General features: G+C 44.8%; 1 protein-coding gene across 2 annotated transcripts; it reads right to left on the bottom strand.

Moving 5' to 3' along the window:
• Positions 1-74: 74 nt before the first annotated feature.
• Positions 75-18,914, bottom strand: adcy3a (adenylate cyclase 3a). 2 transcript variants are annotated; one of them, XM_030370617.1, is made up of 22 exons: positions 18,725-18,914; positions 18,038-18,113; positions 16,861-17,600; positions 15,756-15,905; positions 14,330-14,460; positions 13,946-14,057; positions 13,337-13,464; positions 12,560-12,718; positions 12,027-12,195; positions 11,541-11,660; positions 9,608-9,750; positions 7,967-8,128; positions 7,652-7,739; positions 5,992-6,108; positions 5,486-5,760; positions 5,294-5,375; positions 5,019-5,177; positions 4,574-4,720; positions 4,179-4,292; positions 3,556-3,682; positions 3,343-3,467; positions 75-3,063 (listed from the first exon to the last, which is right to left on the bottom strand). In XM_030370617.1, exons 2-22 carry the CDS (start codon positions 18,093-18,095, stop codon positions 2,884-2,886), a joined length of 3,486 nt encoding a protein of 1,161 aa, XP_030226477.1. In that variant the 5' UTR covers positions 18,096-18,113; positions 18,725-18,914; the 3' UTR covers positions 75-2,883. The 2 variants fall into 2 exon arrangements, with proteins under 2 accessions (XP_030226477.1, XP_030226478.1); XM_030370618.1 differs by having other exon boundaries at positions 2,824-3,063; positions 11,541-11,657.
• Positions 18,915-20,068: the final 1,154 nt, after the last annotated feature.

The following is a 20,068-nucleotide window of genomic DNA, read 5'->3' as shown; positions in this document are numbered from 1 at the left end:
TCTATTACAGGAATTCATATACCACACCTTTCTGGTATACACATGTACCAGAAATAATACATCAATGCAACAAATGGAAATGTGAAAATATTTTTATTTCACTTAATGTTATCCACTTTGTGGACTAAGAGACACAATTACAATGAAAATTGCGTTAAAAGTACAGTATAAACCGAGAGCCAAAATGAAAAATCATATTCAGGTACACTACAGTCGGCTGCTGTAGTCTACATGTAGTAGTACTCATCATTCAGTTCTATTGACAGCCAAACCAACCAGAAGTTCAACTAAATACATGTAAAATAAATGATCCCCTTACATCTATCCTTTGTCCACTGATGTATTGCTTCCGTCAATTCGAATTGGATAAATGTAAACGTTGATTTGGATTAAAACAATCCGTTGAGAATTTGGCACAACCCCCTGTATTCTGCTGACTCAAGTTTGGAGTCTGGTATCAAGATCAGTCTATACATGAAGAGAATAGAGTTCTTAAAATTATATTCTTTACTATTACAGTATTCAAACGCCATACTTCCATGACAGTGATTGTGACAAGGCACAATACCCTAGGCCTACACTTACCTCAATTGCGCAATTATTTATGAGCATTTTGGACAGTGATTAGTTATATGTATCATGCCTGCCGTTTGGTAATTTAAATGGATTGTCCGATTTTTCATACAACGTTGTAGCCTCAACAAGGGTTTTTGTTAATGGAGTGTTTGTTTGTATAAGCCTCCTCCACCCAAAATGACAGCAGTTACTTTAATTTTTCAACAAATATTCACTATGACCACAAACTCAATTCAAACAGGCTACAATCAAACAATTATTATTTCTTTGTGTACCTCAATGTTTACATTAGAATTTGTCAGGACAGAATAGGGTTTCTCTCAAATGCAGTACAAAAACTAAATAAAAACCAAAACTTTTGAAAAATAATTTCAAAACCAAAAGGTAAAGGTGAATTAACCAAAGGTTAATTAAACTTTAACAATGATGACATTTTTATTATTCCATGATGATCATAGAAGACATACTTTCTAATCCGACAAAATGACTTTTGACCCAGTATCTCAATTGTTGCTCAGAACTAGATGTGGGCTCTCTGGATACAACATGGTTGTAATTCTACATATAAATTACAAATTATGTTGTGACCACAACCTGATTTTAAATAAAGTTTACAGATAAATCAAAAGTGCTTTTTCCCCTAACCGAAGATTGATATCTCAACAAACCTCAGGGAACAATCGTGGCCCATATTTGGCAAATACATCCAGTCATCCCTTCAGGATTGGCACTTCCACAACTGCGTAAGAAAAGCAGGTCCCTGACATTTGCAATAAATTAAATAAAATCAATAAACACCACTGCTCTATGTACAATAAGGACATATTCGGCACTCTTTTCCTTTCGTCATATAGAATTAGGCTCATATCGTATATAATATAAAAATATGAAATAAGAAGGAAGGGATGTTTGACTTTGCCTTTAGGGAGAACAGTATCAGGGTTGTAGAAGAATAAACTATTGCACTGTAGTTATATCTGTGAAAGACTCATGGGGAACGAGGGTTTTACAATTAGCCAACCGAAAGTGCAGACACTCCCTAAAATAGTGTCCCCCTCACATTCACATGAACAAAAACATTTCTGATTCCGTACTCAGTGGCCTGCCCAAGTCGGGTGTCAAACAGAAAAAAAGAAAATCCCCCAAAACCTTCCTTGAATACTAATACATATTTATCTGGAAAGTTACATGGGTTAAACACCACCCATGTGTATCTTTACCACTAACCCAATCATTGACTCAGGGACACAGAAACATTCAACGTCCAATGTCCCGGGTGACCCTTTGTCGCGCTCCGCAGTGTTGGTGAGACGATGGTACCGTGGTAGCGAGCGACACAACACTGCAAGCAGACCGGGTGGGGGCAAAACAGAAGCAAAAGCATGGCTTGGCCAGGCATTCCCACCTTCAAGGGTGGCTATTTTTAAATTAATCCAGACCGCAATCATGAAGAGAACCGGAATCATGAATTCTGACTGAAGAAAAAAAAACATAAAAAAGGTACATGGGAGTGGACACACACACACACACACACACACACACACACACACACACACACACACACACACACACACACACACACACACACACACACACACACACACACACACACACACACACACACACACCAGCAGAGGCAGGTATGTGCTAGTATGATTGGCACCAACACACTTTGGCCTAAGTATTGGCCTAACACTTAATAACCCTACAAGTCAATTTAGGAGGACAACTGGTCAACGATGAGTCGGTCCCATTTGTAGAGGAAGAAATAGGGCAAGAGATGTTAAATATCCCATCCTCTTTCCAAAAGCCATTTTGGTTAGTGTGCTGAGTAGATGGCATCTTAAGTTACTTAGATTGTTTTAAGAAGGCAAATGTACCAATCAGGTTATCTATAGGTTCCTGTTTAAGAGAGATAGAGGGAAGGAGGGAGGGAGAGAGAAACAGTGTCTATACAGCAGTGTACTTTTTTATCACAGGTCCACAGTTAGCATTTCATTAGTGTTTTAAATTGCTTATCTTTGCCAACATGACCATGTATCAAAATGTTTATGTTTAAACAAGCATGTTTTCTAGCAAATCGCTTCGTTCAAAAATTCTCTCCTCCAACCCGCCATCATGCATTCCAGATATAATAAATAGATTTGTGGAGTGTGTATCTATGTGTGTGTGTGTGTGTGTGTGTGTGTGTGTGTGTGTGTGTGTGTGTGTGTGTGTGTGTGTGTGTGTGTGTGTGTGTGTGTGTGTGTGTGTGTTTGCGTGTGTCTGTCGTGTCTGTGTGTGGGCGATCCTGAGCAGGCAAGGTCTTTAGCTGTCCACCACTTGGTGAGGCAGGGTGACCGAAGAGCCATTTATGAAGGAGCCCTGCTTGTCTCTTCCCTTGAGAAAGTAAGTTAGCAGCTCCCCTTTGCCCTTCACGAAGATTGGACCCCTTCGAACAAAGCGGAATCCATACTCCTTCAGAATGTTATAGCAGTCCTCCACCACCTGAGGGCAACACAGGGATTGAGTGTGAAATAAGCTCTAACTAACTGTAACATCAGACCTCCATAAAGGGCCACGGGTGTTTTATTTTCAATGTAAATATTCTTAATAAATAAATGTATGTGTTAACTGCGTTTTAATTCATTTTATTGAGATTACTTGGTGTGGTGGCCATGTACTGTAAAGTTAGACTCATGTGTTTATTCAACATATAAGGGCTATAGCCAGTAAACACAACTAGGAAGTTCAAGGGCTTGCCCTAACAGGAAGTGACATCATTACCTGAATATTCCCCATAACCCCTGTTGACTCCATGCGACTGGCCACATTAACAGTGTTCCCCCAGATGTCGTAGTGGGGTTTCCGCGCACCAATGACTCCAGCCAATACTCCTCCTTTGTTTAGACCTTAAAGACAAACAGATTGGTGTTTCCCTAGGTCCCAGGCCAAGCACACGGTAGCAGCACGTCGAGCAATGAAGGACCGACTACTGACCGATACGGAGCATGAAGTTGTTGAAGGACTGATAGTTGATGTTCATCAAGGTGACCTTCATGGAAAGAGCGAAATCCGCCAGGTCTGCCAGATGCTGCCAGCGCTCGCGGTCAGAAAGTTCCTCCTTCTGTTGAACACAAACAGCCAAGAAAAAGTGTCAATCATAACTACAACAGGCCCGACCCCTTGAATCATTACACTGTAACATTATTACCGTATGCTATATCTCACTATCTCAGAATGGCTCTATAATTACATTAACCTCAAATGAAAGCATAATTTGGCTTATCTGTGATCTATTGACGGGGTATGGCTCATTACATTTCCTCTCCCCCCCCCCCTGACTCTAGCCTAGATTTTCCCGACTCTAACCTTGATTTCCAGTCTCTCTTGTGGCCCTCTGTTTGGCTGTGTGCCACTGGCCCACGAGAGAGCCTGGAGGTAGGTCCCAAAAGTCTGGGTCAATCACAAGCCAGGGTCAGTGGCTTGAGCTGTGATTGGGTGGATTCGGTCTCAAAATGGGCCGAAGGGCGGGACTGGCAGGTGGCAACCGGTTAAAAACCGAAGTGAGGGAGCTAAAGTGCTAAAAACAAGGCGTCGGGTCGGGCCTCCCAAGCTCTGACCTTCAAGCAGGCGTAACCGTTGGAGACGTCCGGGGTGACCCCTGAGGCTGCCATGTAGGTGCTGCCTATGGTCTTGATCTTGGTGATGCAGCGGAACTGGGCCTCGTCCAGCAGCTGTCCAGAGGAGAGACCACAGCTGAGATTAGTCAAAACGCTGGCACTTGTGAACCTGAATTGGACTGTAGGTTCTTGATTTGAAGACTTTGACCGGCATTATGCAACTCAATCTTGGTCATTTTGAGTATCGACAGGTTGACATTCATCCACCCTAGGGATGAATCGGGGGTTTTGTAACTTTATTGAATTGTAGAAAAAATACACGTCCAAATCGGTCGAGATGAGTAGAGAGCAGCTTGAAGCCCACCCAGCCTCGAGACAGTGACGGCTGTACTCACACTGTCAAAGTCCGAGATGATCTCGTTGAGGAAGCGCAGACACTCAATCCCCCCATTGTTGATGCTCTCCTCCGTGTAGAAATCAGAGAAGTTGGGGATGGAGGCGAACATCACACCGATCTCATCGTAGGACTGGCTGTACAACTCCTAGAACACATTGGGGTCGACAGTATTGATACAACCTTCCACCCGGTTTGTATATAAACAAGACTAGGTCAACCGAGTGAATGCCTGGTTGTCCTGGTTGTCTTATCTCTGCTGTCACATGATCAGATCTGCAGATCACCATCTACCACAATTTCCACAGAGCGTAGAATAACAGACGGAGCTCTAAATCAGACCACATTGAACAGTGAATTCCCCGTTTTCCGACCATTTATGTGTCCGTACACTGCGCAGTACCACGGCTCACGGACCTATGGGCGAGTGCCTCCCCGCGCATTACCTCATCCCTCTTCTTGGAGCCAAGGAAGTGGCGGGCCACGTGCTCCGGCAGCATGTTGGTCACCAGCGCCTCATTCCAGCGCCTCATCTCGTACACCTTCTCCTTCTGCTCGTGCACCTCGATCTTCCACAGGAACAGCGTCCGGGCCAGCTTCTCCACCTTTATCGCCGAGGAAGAGCATTGGAATGAGGAGAGCATGCGGAGCCTTAATGCTGCAGGCTCTTGGCCGTGCCATGGACATTGTATAACTCAAAATCGGGCTTCAAGCTTCTTACGTGGCGAGAGAAGTAGTAGAAGCTGATCATCATAACGACGATCATTATTGTCATTGTGAACTTTGAGGGAACGAGGGATGACCTGAAAAAAGAAATTAAAGTCAAGTTGACAATTTTCTGAATGAGTTATATAAATACGTAGCGAGAAATCGTTACGGTTCTCCAAAAATAGCCCTGTTGCTCTCCGCTTACCTGTAGTCCTGGAAACGGGCCATGTCATATCGGTCAAATATGTCCCTCCAGCTGTAGATGTTGACGATGCCCGTTGCTATGGTGATGAGGAGCATGAGCGTGAGCTTAACCATGTGGCTGACCTGGACCAGCATGGTGGTTGCCATGAGCGCCAAGACAGCGATGTAGCTGTAATACTTGGGGTTCTCCAGGCAGTTGTCTGGGCCGGTCACTGTGGTGGAGGATGGGGGGGCCAGGGTGCTGCCTGAGGCCGGGGTGATGGGCAGGCAGCTCAGCTAGGTGGGACAGAGAGGAAGAGGAAGAAAAGGAAGAGGAGGGAGAATGGAAACGGTGGCTAAGCGAAGAACAGAAAATAACATAGTCTCTAATCATGTGATTATGAATCCATATTACTTCCATATCCAGTGATCTTTAGGGAATGTGCCATTGGAATTTTACATTTCAGACCTTATAATAATAAATAGTGATCAGATTTGCTGGCAGTTTTACATAAGTAGGTTTCTCACCATGTCAACAATATCTGCCATAGTAACTATGAAAATGGCCGCCATGGCCCAGGTGTTGCGGGCCCAGCGTGTGTGGTCTATCCATGTGGAGAAAGACACCAGCTTCTTTGGAAAAACCTAACAAACAAAAGACCGTACTATTAATAACATGCACAAACCCATGTATTGTGAGATGAGGATCACCATAGAAGCACCTTTTTATTGCAATCGTTGGCAGCTTCAATTGCTATCTATTTAAATTTTAAGGACAAGAATACAAACAACGATGGAGCCACCATTTGACAACGTGTGCTACAGAGAAGAGTCCACACTCGATTTAGCTTGCTGATTAGAAGCACTTACTTTAAAACAACACGAGCCACACACAGACTTCCAAAACAAACACTTCTCAGAAGGCAGTTGTGTATCCTTCACACGCGAACGCACCCGCGTACGTCCGCAGCGTCCATGTGACATTGGGCTGATATTGTGTAGCCGTGGAGATATCGACGGGCATCGGTCACGTTGAGTCTGCCTGCGGGCCTTGGTCACGTTGAGTCTGTTTTATTGCTGAGTATCTGACTGGATGTGTATGAGTCTGAGAAGCCACATAATTTGTACATCGGATTAAAAAAAAATCAAAAAAATCCAACAGATGACGATGACGCCCCCTGCCTGGCCCCAAACCCCACGCTCGATAGTTAAAGCCAGGTCACATAACACTGGTTGTCAATAAATCAGATTTTCCATGGCTGTGAACTTGGGCTACATCAAAAGCGCGAGACATGTCAGTGGCTCCACGCCTCCAGGCGGACCACAGTGTTGAGCTGCACCCTGCTATGTCTATAGCCGCATTTCCACTGCAGGAACTAGGAACTTTGTGAGAAACTCAGTGTGTTTCCATTGCAAGAGCCAGGGTCTTAATTAAGGTCCGGGGGCATTATTTTACCCCCCAAAAAGTCCTTGGTCAGGGTGCAATACTTTAGTCCATGAACGTTGGGGATTGGGCTCGAAAATTCACACAGTTCTCTTATTGTATCCAAAGGGGTAAACAACTTTCATAGACCTATAATTATCGCTATCTGTTACATGTTGATCATTCTTCTTGATAGCAGTTGGCGCTACAATCAAATTAAACGTGAATCTAGGTTAGAGGTTGCTTTGATAACGGTTTGAAATTGTATCGCAACAGTTTTGTTTTGAATACCAACTTCCTCCAAAAGAGTGATGTCCTACTCAAGCCTACTTCAGTTATCGAACAGTGAAATTACCTAAAAAACAGGCGTCTCCAAAACATGGATGTATGAAGGAATGCACCCACACACACATATCATAGTCCCCTCTTCTGCAAACTACCCTTCGCTTCACAATTTTACACTTGGATTAAAAATCTAACTCCACAATAATGAAATCCCCATAATAATGAAAGTATGGGGCATACGCTTGCATTCACTGGCTATGTGAGGTTGAGGGTTGAATCCATTTCCACAGGAGGAAAACAATTGTTTTGTCTGGTCGTACACTTGTCCGAGAAGTAAACAGAGGCTCAGTCTGAAACTGTGTGTGTGTGTGTGTGTGTGTGTGTGTGTGTGTGTGTGTGTGTGTGTGTGTGTGTGTGTGTGTGTGTGTGTGTGTGTGTGTGTGTGTGTGTGTGTGTGTGTGTGTGTGCACGCTGACTCACTCTGGGGAAAATGGCTGCCAGGGAGCAGATAGTGAGGACAAGCAGCAGGACCTCTCCCACAGCAAGGGTAATGTAGTTTGCAATCAGCCTGTAGCGAAAAACACACAGACACACAAACCAGGAAGATAGCAGGAAAATGAGATTATAGAGACATACAATCAGAGATACCAGAGATACACGACGACAGCCAAAGACAGACAAAGGGATATGTGCACGTAACGGTATAATATCGTTCCAGAGACAGAAAAATACGGGACAAAACTAAAACCCCTTCTGTAGGCGCCATCCACCCGGGGCCCCTCTGTGAGAGCTCACCGAGGGTCGATGAGGGCCTCCATGACGGCGGTGAAGAGCAGGACCACACAGGAGCAGCTGAACGCCGCTCCACTCTGTTTCTCCTTCTCCACAGAGTAGCGCGTCTCCAGCTCGGGGTCCACAAAGCGCAGGGACAGCCGGTTGGTGTGCTTGCCCTTCAGACTGCCGCCAGCAGGAGGGCGTGAACAGGATGATATTAATGATAATGATAATAGTGGTAATATCAAATGATAATAGTGCATTTATGGTAACGATGCAAGCTCTACTATGTCGACTGTAATGATGCTAATCTATGCCGGGATTTATACAACGGCGGGCGGGGGTTTGGAAACTGACCTTATGTTTAGAGAAAAAAAACAACACAATTTCAAATATTTGTTTTTCAATTATTACTTATACAGATACACGATAATTTAAGTTGCAGGTATTCAAAATACAACATTCATCACTAATGTTCAAGTGGTCCAAATATTGATTGCTAAAAAAAATTCTAAGGTTTTCCAATGACAGGCCTAAGCAATCGAGAATGAATGCAATGGAACTGACAGCTGAGAGTGTGGTCTGTCCTCCATGTGATCAAAGAAATCCGATTTGCACTTTTTTTTTTTCTGAACACTATTTTATTTTAGTTCTTTGTTGCTTCAGACCTTAGCTTATTGAACTCTGAGTTTGAAAATTCATCAATGACACAAATTGGACAACCTACCGGAGCCCCGTCGTTATAGCTGTTTTGCTATTGGGTTTGTTTCTCAAGACACTTTTATTTTGATCAAATGACAGACTGCGCTCTGATATTCAATACCATTCAGTCTCGATTGATTGAGCCTGATTTTTCAGGTCCATGTTTGCACTACTTGAATATGAGAAATGAACATAGTATTTTTTCTATATCTGCAACTATAATTTATCGATCTGAATAAGTGAACATTAAAAAATATATATTTGCATTGTGCTTTTGAAAAGGTACAATTAGTAATGGCATATTTTAATTTCAAAGAGCTGATTCGAAACGATTACATGGAAAAAATCTACGCGAAGTATATATTATAATATACACTAATATTAATAAAAATGTTAATTTCAGGAATTCAATGGTGTTTGTATTTCCACATACAAAATTCAATGGCTTTTTCAAAACAGTATGACAGCGATTTGCATCCATACAGGGGTCATTGCAAACACGTCGTCAATACATGGTTGATTAAATTCCCAATGTTCCTAATCATATGCATTAGTGACCCACTCTGATAACAAAAATGTCAGAGTTAATTTGCATAATTGGTACAATTATCTAAGCCATGTCACCCAATGAGCAGTCATCAAAACTGTTCTATGGATTGCATTACCATCTGACATTTGCAAAAGGGCCAAAAATAACATGCTACAAAGTGAACCTCATTACGAAATGATTTGGTCCAAGAACATGGCTACGGGCTTTGTTTGAGCACCGCCGACAGATCAAGAGATTTCACATTTTACACTGACATCGGGGATGACTGAGCTAATAGAACTGCTGCTTCAGATAATCTCCTTTCATATGGAACGCTAACATTCCTACAGATTACCTGTACAGTACAGTACAGGGACCCAACCCTCCAACCCCACCCTTTCAGTGTGTGTGACAGGATAAACTCTACTCACGCCTGCACCGTCTCCCTCTCCAGCAGAGCTTCGTTCAGCAGTTTGTTGAGCTCCTGTTCGTTCTCGCGGGCGTCGATTACCCGCTCAGCCAAGTCTCGCAGACGCAGTCGCCGTCGCGGGTTAGGAAACGACGGATTCACCACCTGGGGGGGAAGGGTAGAGATGGAGGAGTGAATGTTTTAGTTTTGCCGACTGGAGGTGAAAGACTAGTGAGAAAAAGGGAGAATAGGGTATCAAGCTTGAGTTTAGAAAAAGAAAAATTAAGGCATCCACAAATACATTATTAAAAAAATATATCAACAACCAGTTGAAAACATTAAGAAGGGGTCTGCATTGGAATTCATCAAAGAATATGAACAGATTTAATATCCTTATATAGATTAGGCACCAGTGGCGTTTTCTCCCGGAGGCCAGGCGTCCCTGTTTTTTTAGGCTGTAGTTGTCATCCAATAAAAACATTTATATTAACAGTTTCGTTAATTATTTTGTGCTGTGTTGCTGTCATTTCTTCCCCATTTTTCTCCTCTCATTGACCGTTTCACAATGCGCGGTACTGCACCCGTTATATACTGAAGACGCGGCGAAACACAACACTGCACACTGCGAGGAAGCCAGCCCGAGCTGGCATCCCTTGGTGAAAAAAAAAGAAAGAATTGACCAATCAGGTGAGGCTACCGTCATGACACTGCCCTCCTCTGATTGGTCGGGAGGGTGTCAGGAGGGTGCCAAGGGAAGCCACTCGGCCCTTGGCTTCACACCAATCAAATCAAAGCATCATTATCAACAAAACAAATAGCGCGAAAGTAGCATGTTTGAATTGTTCTAATTTTTGAGTAGCCTACTTAGCAAGTGCAGTTATGGAGGGTGGAGATTTAGATTATTTACTTAAAAATAATTTTACCAAACTACCACAACAGCGGCGAATCAAAATAAAATCCGATGGCAGGCCAACACCGGAGCTGAAACTGCGCATGGAGAGAAAGCAAGGCTTCTTTCGGACGTTCAATGAAGAAAACTATACACGAACGGAGTGGCTAGCTGGCAGCAGCAAACCTCAGGGACTATTTTGCTGGCCGTGTCTTCTTTTTGACAAGGATTCGTGCTCCCTCAACAATCCCTGGGTCACCACAGGATTCGTGGACCTTGCCAACGAGTGGCACGGTAAATCAAAAAGCCACATATTATTTATCCTATCAAATACTGTCGTGTTACACGTGAACATGAAACTTGAAATAGCCGACAGCCGCGCTGTCGATTCTTTGACCATCAACGGCTTGTGCATTTCGGTCGGGGAGGGGTTGCATTTATAATAAAATGTATAATTTAATGAGATGTTTAGGAGTAGGCCTACTGTGTGTGTGTGTGTGTGTGTGTGTGTGTGTGTGTGTGTGTGTGTGTGTGTGTGTGTGTGTGTGTTTGTGTGTGTGTGTGTGTGTGTGTGTGTGTCAGATTACAGGCATGTGTAAGTCCTGGTAAATGACCAGGCGCTCAAATAGCTCTTGTAGTTGCATTAAATACATCCAAGCTGCAACGTACTATTTTCTCTAAAGGCTTGGCCTCACTTGGCTTCCTCAAAAAAAATCCCCACGCCACGCCACTGTTAGGCACCATTGTATCTGATATGCATCATCACATGCGCCTACAAAGAGTCACTTTCATTTGAGATAAAAGCGTCTTCTGACTGAATAGAAAATGGTTCTGATGAACAACTGAGTAACACTCTGAAATCGGTGTCAAGTCAGCCGTCAACGTTTCTTTGTACATCGAAAACAATCAGTGTACAAAGAACAACGTCTTCATTCACGATTAACGAGTCGGGCCAGGATTCACCATGGACCAGTGAGGCTTTGGTGGTTAGATAGGTGTGTTTCCATAGGTGTGTTTCCCACGCCTTTAAATCCAGGGATCGGCAGCATTGTTTACTTCTCCCTACCCTGGCGTCCAGTTCCTCAGGTTCCTCTGGCGTGGTGCAGGCTGTGTTGACGCTCCCGTTGCACTCTGTGGTGTTGATTAGCAGCGGGGAGTTGCCGTTGGATGACGTCACAGACAGCTTCTGATAGCAAGCACAGAGTTAGGGTGTGACCCATTGCTGCAGCCTCGCAAATAAAACAAGGTTTGTTTAACTATTTTAAGAGGCCTTTTTGTATGGTCAACATTGTGCAAAACAAAATGCCCCTTTGTCTGTTGCTTTCACGTATTACAGTATTATTGCAAATTGGTGCAGATATATATATTTGTATTCTACTTGTATAATTCCGAACAGTTATATAACTGCTTTTTGAAATAATTTCCTTCCTTTAGCTACATGATGAATTGTTAATTATAGTATTAGGAAGGTGTTAAAGAATTAAAGAATTACAAAGGAGATGGTAATTCCTGTGTCATGCGTTTGTGCTTTGGGGGGGGGGGGTTCTCTCACCACTCCATTGATGCCGTTCTTGGCCGCGGGGCCCTTGGGGGGCACCAGCACCAGGTAGGTGTGGAGGCCCCTCTCCTTCAGGTAGTCACAGCGCTCGCCCCCGTTCCCGGGCTCCACCTCAAACTCCCCGTGGAGACACTCCATGGTGCTCTGAGAGATGTGCACTCGACTGGACCATGAACACACACACACACACACACACACACACACACACACACACACACACACACACACACACACACACACACACACACACACACACACACACACACACACACACACATTAGGATAGAGTATATTGATATAGAGTATATTGGCATATTGATAATAATATTGATAACCCGTTTGTTTTTAATGTCACGTATGTTTAATTCTAAACACACACAGCTTATTTACATGACCCTGACATAACAGCTGTAAGCTTTTGCTTCAAAACAAGGTCCTGCATGTTGTGCTTCAAAGCGATAGACACTGATGTGGACCATATCATGATAGGTATACTAGACTATCATCCAGTGCATTTATGTTATTACCCTGGTATCCCCCCTGCTTCCATCTTGTTGGCCACGGTGACGTCAGTGGACCAGACGTCATACTGCCAGCGCTTCTGGCCCAGGACGCCCCCCAGGACCGTACCACTGTGAACGCCCACACGCATGTCCACAGCTTTTTGCGTCTTCTCACGCACATACCTGTGGGCAAATACAAGCAGCAATAAAAGGCTTGTTTATCCAAGCATCTCTCCTACCTCATTCTCACTCCTGTTTACAAAGTAAACACACTCGCTCAACTGGCAAATCCAACAGTCTCTAACTTATTAACATTACAACTGGACTGTCTAGAAAATATTGACACGTTTTCCAAATTTGTCTTCCTCCTCGGGCATAGAGTAACACTTGAGTTAAACCTGAACATGAACTTGAAAGTTCTGGATAAACATGTAAAATACTGTCTGTTATTGTAATATTGAAATTTTGTCAAATTATAATAATGTAATTTTAAATTATAATATTATTTACAATGATAATATAATTGATGTAAATTATAATTTATAGCAGATTCAAATATAAATAATGATTGAATGATGAACATAAACAAATATACAATATAAAAAAAAGTAAACAAATATCTAAACTTGCCTCACAGGCATTACTCCAGCCTCTTCAACAACATATCACCCTCATTAGCTAAACCAATGGCGTCCTTCTCAGGCACTAACATTCACCAATCGAAACATTGCCAAAATAACATGCAAATAATATCCCATCTCTATGGAACCAAGACCCGCCTCCCCCAGAGCGGTGACTCACGAGATGGCTTCCACCATGGCCAGGCCCATCATGATTGAGCAGGCGGCGTGGTCCTCCCGGTAGTCAGGCAGGCCACAGATACAGTAGTAGCAATCCCCTAGGATCTTGATTCTCAGCTGGTGGTACTTCTACAAACCAGAAGACAGAGCAAATATATCACCCGACTTTATAGAAACTAAAACTTATTTGCAGGTGTATATACAGCTACGTAGTCAATTGAAGTTTAAACTGACTGGGATATATAGTGCATCTCACCGTGTAATTTTGACGCAACCAGGTTTATTTTTTTTATAAATATTTGCATGCGTATATGCTTCCGTTTCATTTGATCAATATCATGTTTGAAGACATACAAAGAGAAACGCTGTCTTCATGTACAATAGCCATTGAGAAATGTTTTTGGTTCTGCTTTCAATATATTTAGTCCAGAGCCAAATGTTCCTCCACAGTGACATAAAAAAACTGTGCATTCAGACAGGCTGCAACAGAACCATCATATTTTCCGTCTCTGGGTATGTTTGTCGGTGCTCTTTATGTCGAGTCATTCGCAGGCGTGCGGGCAAATGAGCATCAGAATGAGAGCAGCCATTAGAAGATGAGGACACGCACCGCGGCCAGCTTGTCAAAGCGGGCAAACAGTTCGTTGAGCAGCTTGACCAGCTCATGGGCACTGCACGAGGACGACAGCTGGGTGAAGCCAACAATGTCTGCAAATAAAATACTGGAGAGAAAATAGTAGAGGTTACAAAACATATTGAAAATCACAGAGCTACATCGAGTCCTTTAGCTACTGATTGTGTACAGTTGTCAAATTGACCACATTTGTCACATACAAGTTATGTGTTGTTAACTACCTGAATAATGAAATAATACTCTCATGATAGCAATAATATCAATGTTGTTTCCAGTTGACAGTGAAACATAACGTTTCAAACTAGACAGCACATTTCATTTTTATGATTTTGAAGCGGTTAATGGTAATTCATGTCGTACCTGACGTTCTCGTGTCTGTACATGTACATGGTGTTAAACTGCTGCATCTCCTTCTGGCTCGCTTCCTTCTTCATGTCCTGAAGCATCTCGTCTGCTATGTGCTTGGGGAGGATGGATAGCAGCAGCCGTTCCTATGGAGAGACACAGATGTGGGTCAATTTGATGCATGTGAACCCCAGGAAAAGTCTCGTAACCAGCAGTGGCATTGACGTATCCAGGTATACTTCCAATGCCTTTCAGAGCGCAGGCCTTTCTGTAATAATGTTACCGGCCTCTGGATACATCAGGGGTTCATTTTGACGAAAACACTGTGAGCCAATTTAAATGACTTAGAGCGAGGCCACAGCACCATGGTCAAAAGGCTTTGGAGTGGAAGATCAATAGGCCAAAGGGTTCACCCTAACCCGAAGAGGAGCCACAATAAATAAAGAGGATTCATTGTGGACCGCGTTTCACATGCCTTTTAGAGAGCATTGTTTACGCACTACCGACTGCCTTGGTCAGTCAGCAGATCATAACAAATACTGGTCTCTGGGACCCAACATCAAATATTAGCACTGCCTTGATCCGGAAGGAAAAAAAAACACAAATTTCTCAAGCAACACAACAAACGCTTTGAGTGCACCTATGGAGCAAGACCGGTGGCCATACATTAGCCTACATGTGTGTACAAGAAAATGGCACTGGCAATAATAATTAACTGACAGAGAGAGAGTGTGAGTAAAAGAGATGGAGAGAGAGAGGGAGAGAGAAACGGGTGAGCAAGTCAGCACTGTGATTACAGCTGACACCGTCTCAGGAGGTTGGTTGCCATGGCAACGTGCAGCGACCGGATGCTCCTTGATTGGCTGCCAGCCCCTCGTCTCCCAGCAGCCCATGCTTCTCCATTAGTATTCTGGGAGTTTCTCTCCCTCCTGGTCTTATCAGCTTTTTCCTCACTCCCCATCGCTCCCGCTCTGTCTCCCAGTCTCCCTAACACACCTTTGCTCCCTCCTTCTCTCCTCCTACAATCCTGTGGTTTATTTCCCCCCGCCCCCTGCTTTCTATAGTGCCGTCCTGTTAGCCTGTTCCATAAATAGTAGCAATCCAGAATGCCCAATAGCCACAGCTGTGGTACGGAAGAAGGGGAGGGGGAAGAGAGGGAGGGAGGGACCGAGGGAGGGAGGGGAGGGTGGCTTGCTGACACAGTGCTAACACAAACAGACATATGCCACACACTGTGTGTGCGTGTCCCTACGCACGTGCAGAAGCCGTACACCTCAACCGCTACCCATCCATAAAACATGACATCAGACCCCTTCCATTTTCATCATATCAACGAATGACGTTGCTGCACAAACATAATCCTCCTAAACCCCGGCATCCAACATTAAAACAACAACAGAAGCGTAGACCTACAAGTATAGAATACACAGCAGATGCCTACCTGTTGCTGGCTTTGCTCCTCCAGGTTGAGTTTGACTTCCAGGGACTGTCTGGCCTCCAAAAAGGCCTTGCGGTGCTTTCGGTCAGCCATGTAGTACGACATAACCCCCACGGTGATGGCACACACATAGATCACAATGTTGGCCAGGAGCTTGACAACAGAACATGACATATGGATTAGGGCTCTTTGTTGAACATGCATACACATTATCATACTGTATGTACACATCATAAATGCTCATTATGAGCCTGGATGCACATAGGCTTAAAGTCAACATTTCTTCAAAACATGACAATAATAAGACATCATGGAGGCTGGATGTTTATATAACCATCATATTGTAATAATATCCTTCACTCATAGAGCACAGCCTCATTTAGGTGTGGCTGTCTGCCAGGAGGATCCAAACAGTCCAGTTCTCTGTGTCAAATAAGCACACGTCCCATCCCGTGGTGGTCGACAATACACACATGGTGTCTCGAGGACTTCTGCCTCAAAGTAGAAACACAGCCGCACGCAGCAGGCCTGACCTCTGTTCAAATCTATTGAGAAAAAGGTTTCTTGCCAGATCGACATGAAAGGAAACTCAAGAAAGAGGTCATCGAACGCCGTAGATTCGATGGATGAGATAATATTAAAGTCCCGATAATACGTACTGTTTGTTTTGCGGGCCCTGACAAAGATGAGGTCTCACACGCCGTAACTTAAAACCAGAGCTGACGCTTGTCGTTCTAGCCATTTTCTCCACGTCACCCATAGCACCCGTTCCCAGAGTGTCCTCTACCACGCCGCTTCGCATTAACCCACACACAAACACACGCACACGGACACAAACACACACATACGTCATTTCCATTCACTCCACAATAATGCAGCCTCCGTCTCACCTCGTCTCTGCTCAACGCCACCCAAACCTCCTCCTCCTCATCATCATCGTCAGCAACATTACTGCTACCAATCAATAATTTCTGTAGGTTTTTTTCCTTATAATGTCACATGCCTCAAAAGGATTTATAGAATCAGATGGATCATCTCTGTATAATTATATTCCTTTAGTCTTTAACTGCACCGAGCCAGCCCCCCCCCCCCCGCCCGCCCTTCTCACCTGTCGACCCAGGGCGGCCCCTTGAATGTCCTCCTGCTGCTGCTGTGCGATGGTGACCCCCAGCACCAGGGTGTGCACCCCGCAGGAAACGGACGTGATCAGCACGATGGGTGTGAGCCTCAGGGGCAGCGTGAGGAAGAAGGAGAAGCTGAAGAAGGCCTGCCAGCCCACCGTGTCGCTGGCCTGGTGGAAGCGGGAGTAGTTCAGCCCCAGGTAGCAGAAGATCTGCGCCCCGATGAGCACCCACAGGGCGTACGGCACCACCCGGCGGGAGACGCGGTCGGGCAGCAGGCCGTACCGGCACAGCACGTAGAGGACCACGTCGGCCGCCAGCCCGACCGACGCCACCACCACCGAGGCCAGCTTGTCCCCGGTGTAAACCACTGCGCACATGACGATGACGTAGCTGTCAAAGAGGGCCGCGAACACCACCAGCACCAGCAGGGTCTCGTGCCTCTGCCGCCGGAAGTAGGTCTGGTAGAGGTTCTCCAGGGACTCCGGGGCGAAGGTGAGCCGCATGAAGCGCGGCAGGCAGAGGCAGCACCCGGAGCTCCGCACCGTCACCTCGTGGGCGCGCCCCACCGCCTGGCCCGCGTCCGAGGGGAGGGTGACCGAGCAGTCGGCGGAGTACTCGGCCGAGTACTCGGGCTCCGAGAAGGCCCGGTTGCGAGGCATGGTCACCGCTTTGCCTCGCCCTCTTGGTTTCCCTTGAATGGTGCCCAGCGGGCCCGTCTTGGGTTCTACAGCAGATTCAAAATACTGCTGTTACGGTCAGATGTCCCTCTATTGTACACTATGGGCTGATCTGTTCTCTTAATCCCATTGTCCAGACACCATCTTGCCCTGAGATGCCATTCGTGGCGGCATGAATAACCTGTAGTGTCTTGATTGTCAGGCCCAGTTTACTATTGGGATCAGCCTACATCGCTATGCCCATTATGACTACCAGTTTGACTCACTACTCAGTATTGTGTCACCTACACTGATGAAGGCAGCTACCTTTGGCTAACCCAGTACAGTCAATAAGCAGTTCTTCCAGCTTTCAACTGCTTTTTGATTACATTTTCCACCAGCAGCTCTATTCGTATTTTGTAGTGTGGATGTGAGTCTCATGGCAGCGTCACTAATTAATATCCCTCGCTGGGTATCAATACAAAAATAATTTTGTTTTCATGACCTCTTCTCTCTCCGTCGTTCCGCTGTAGTGGAGCGCTGTGGTCATTTTGGGCATCCATTGTCACACCTCACATGGCCTAAATAAAAAGGACAGATAAAACGGTAGAGTCAAACCTTTCTTAAAACGAATATACACATGTTTAGTTTAGAGACATGCAGAGCTTTGATTGCCTCGTTCTAATATATGGTAGGCTATTATAAACTGACGAAATAAGATGTATTCTTCTCTTGGCCTATTAGGACCAAGGGGAAATAAAGCCCAATAGTGGTTGCTCATGACCAACTGCCCAGGCTACATGTTGCGCTCTGAAATGATAACTAGACATATCTAAAGTGGTTGTCATTAATGTAGAAGCATTGTGTCAGAATATATTTCTGCAAAACAGGTTTCCATAGGCTGTTATTCCGCTTACGCCATTGAGGGGACAGAGCTAAATCCACCTTGCCATATGTCTATTAATCAAACAAATCTGGCCAAATGGCTGATTATTCACCGCCTATATACACACAATAATCGCCACTGTGTTAAATACAATGGCTCAACAGGATTTGTGGCTTATATTTCCAATTGCTGACATTACGTTTGCATCCATTCTCCAATGTGTTCTTGTCGCTGCCTGTAAAGTAGAATTTGATAGCGTCTACCAGATGCTGTGAAAACCATCTGCATAGTGTTGCATCCCCCTACCGTATATAAATCCTCTTTGCGTCTGCTTTATTCAATCCCGTAAACATGAAATAGATGTCATCAAACAGCTTGGATATCCCACTGAAATACGCGCAGGAACACCACCAAATAACTCGATACGCGGCGTACTGCTGGCTATCGCCGATAGGTTTTTTCCCATGCTTTGCTTTTCCCCTTGCCTCTCTCTCTCTCTCTCTCTCTCTCTCTCTCTCTCTCTCTCTCTCTCTCTCTCTCTCTCTCCCTCCCTCCCTCCCTCCCTCCCTCCCTCCCTCTCTCCCTCTCCCTCTCCCTCTCCCTCTCTCTCTCTCTCTCTCTCTCTCTCTCTCTCTCTCTCTCTCTCTCTCTCTCTCTCTCTCTCTCTCTCTCTCTCTCTCTCTCTCTCTCTCTCTCTCTCTCTCTCTCTCTCTCTCTCTCTCTCTCTCTCTCTCCCTCTCCCTCTCCCTCTCTCTCTCTTCCCGTTCCTCGTTCCCTCTGGTTCCCAGGCATTCTCATCTATCCAAATGGGCGTTATTGGGCGTACGCGTGAGAGGGAGGGCCTCTCAGTTTAATGGATTTAGCTGCGAGAGGCGGGAGAGAATGAGGAAGGCATTCTTCTGATAGTCGGATATGCGTTTTCATTAAATATTTTGCTTCGTCAAATTTAAAATCTCCATATTTATTGATCTTGTGGTTATTTTTGTAATGTTTTCACTCGTCTCGCTCCGGGGAGTGGTAAAGGCTTGCGTACCCATATCATAGGAAGCAAGAGACCGGAAATAGCGTAGCGGTAGACCGGAATAACGCTGCAATTCAGGAGGATCCTCTCGCAGTTTATCTCTTTCCGCAGAAGACATGGAACACCTATCTCTCTCTCTCTCTCTCTCTCTCTCTCTCTCTCTCTCTCTCTCTCTCTCTCTCTCTCTCTCTCTCTCTCTCTCTCTCTCTCTCTCTCTCTCTCTCTCTCTCTCTCTCTCTCTCTCTCTCTCTCTCTCTCTCTCTCTCTCTCTCTCTCTCTCTCTCTCTCTCTCTCTCTCTCTCTCTCTCTCTCTCTCTCTCTCTCTCTCTCTCTCTCTTCTCTCTCTTCTCTCTCTTCTCTCTCTCTCTCTCTCTCTCTCTCTCTCCCAAAAACGTGCCCTTGAAACCCCTCAACTCTATCTTGTCTTCACATTGCATAATAGCATAATATTCAGTATACCAACCGTGCTTAACTCACCAAAGTCAGGTGTTCGGATTATAATAGGATTATGTGTAAACATCACAAAGATAAGGGTAAACACTGTTGCCATGACAATGGACACAACCGCACAACCCTAGAAATGACATGAAGAAAACCATGCTTTTCCAAGGATAATAATAATAATAATA

Source organism: Gadus morhua, chromosome 11, assembly GCF_902167405.1.
Source record: "Gadus morhua chromosome 11, gadMor3.0, whole genome shotgun sequence".
NCBI classification, from domain to species: Eukaryota; Metazoa; Chordata; class Actinopteri; order Gadiformes; family Gadidae; genus Gadus; species Gadus morhua.
The sequence above is the reverse complement of the archived record's forward strand: the minus strand, read 5'-3'. Positions and strand labels throughout refer to the sequence as shown.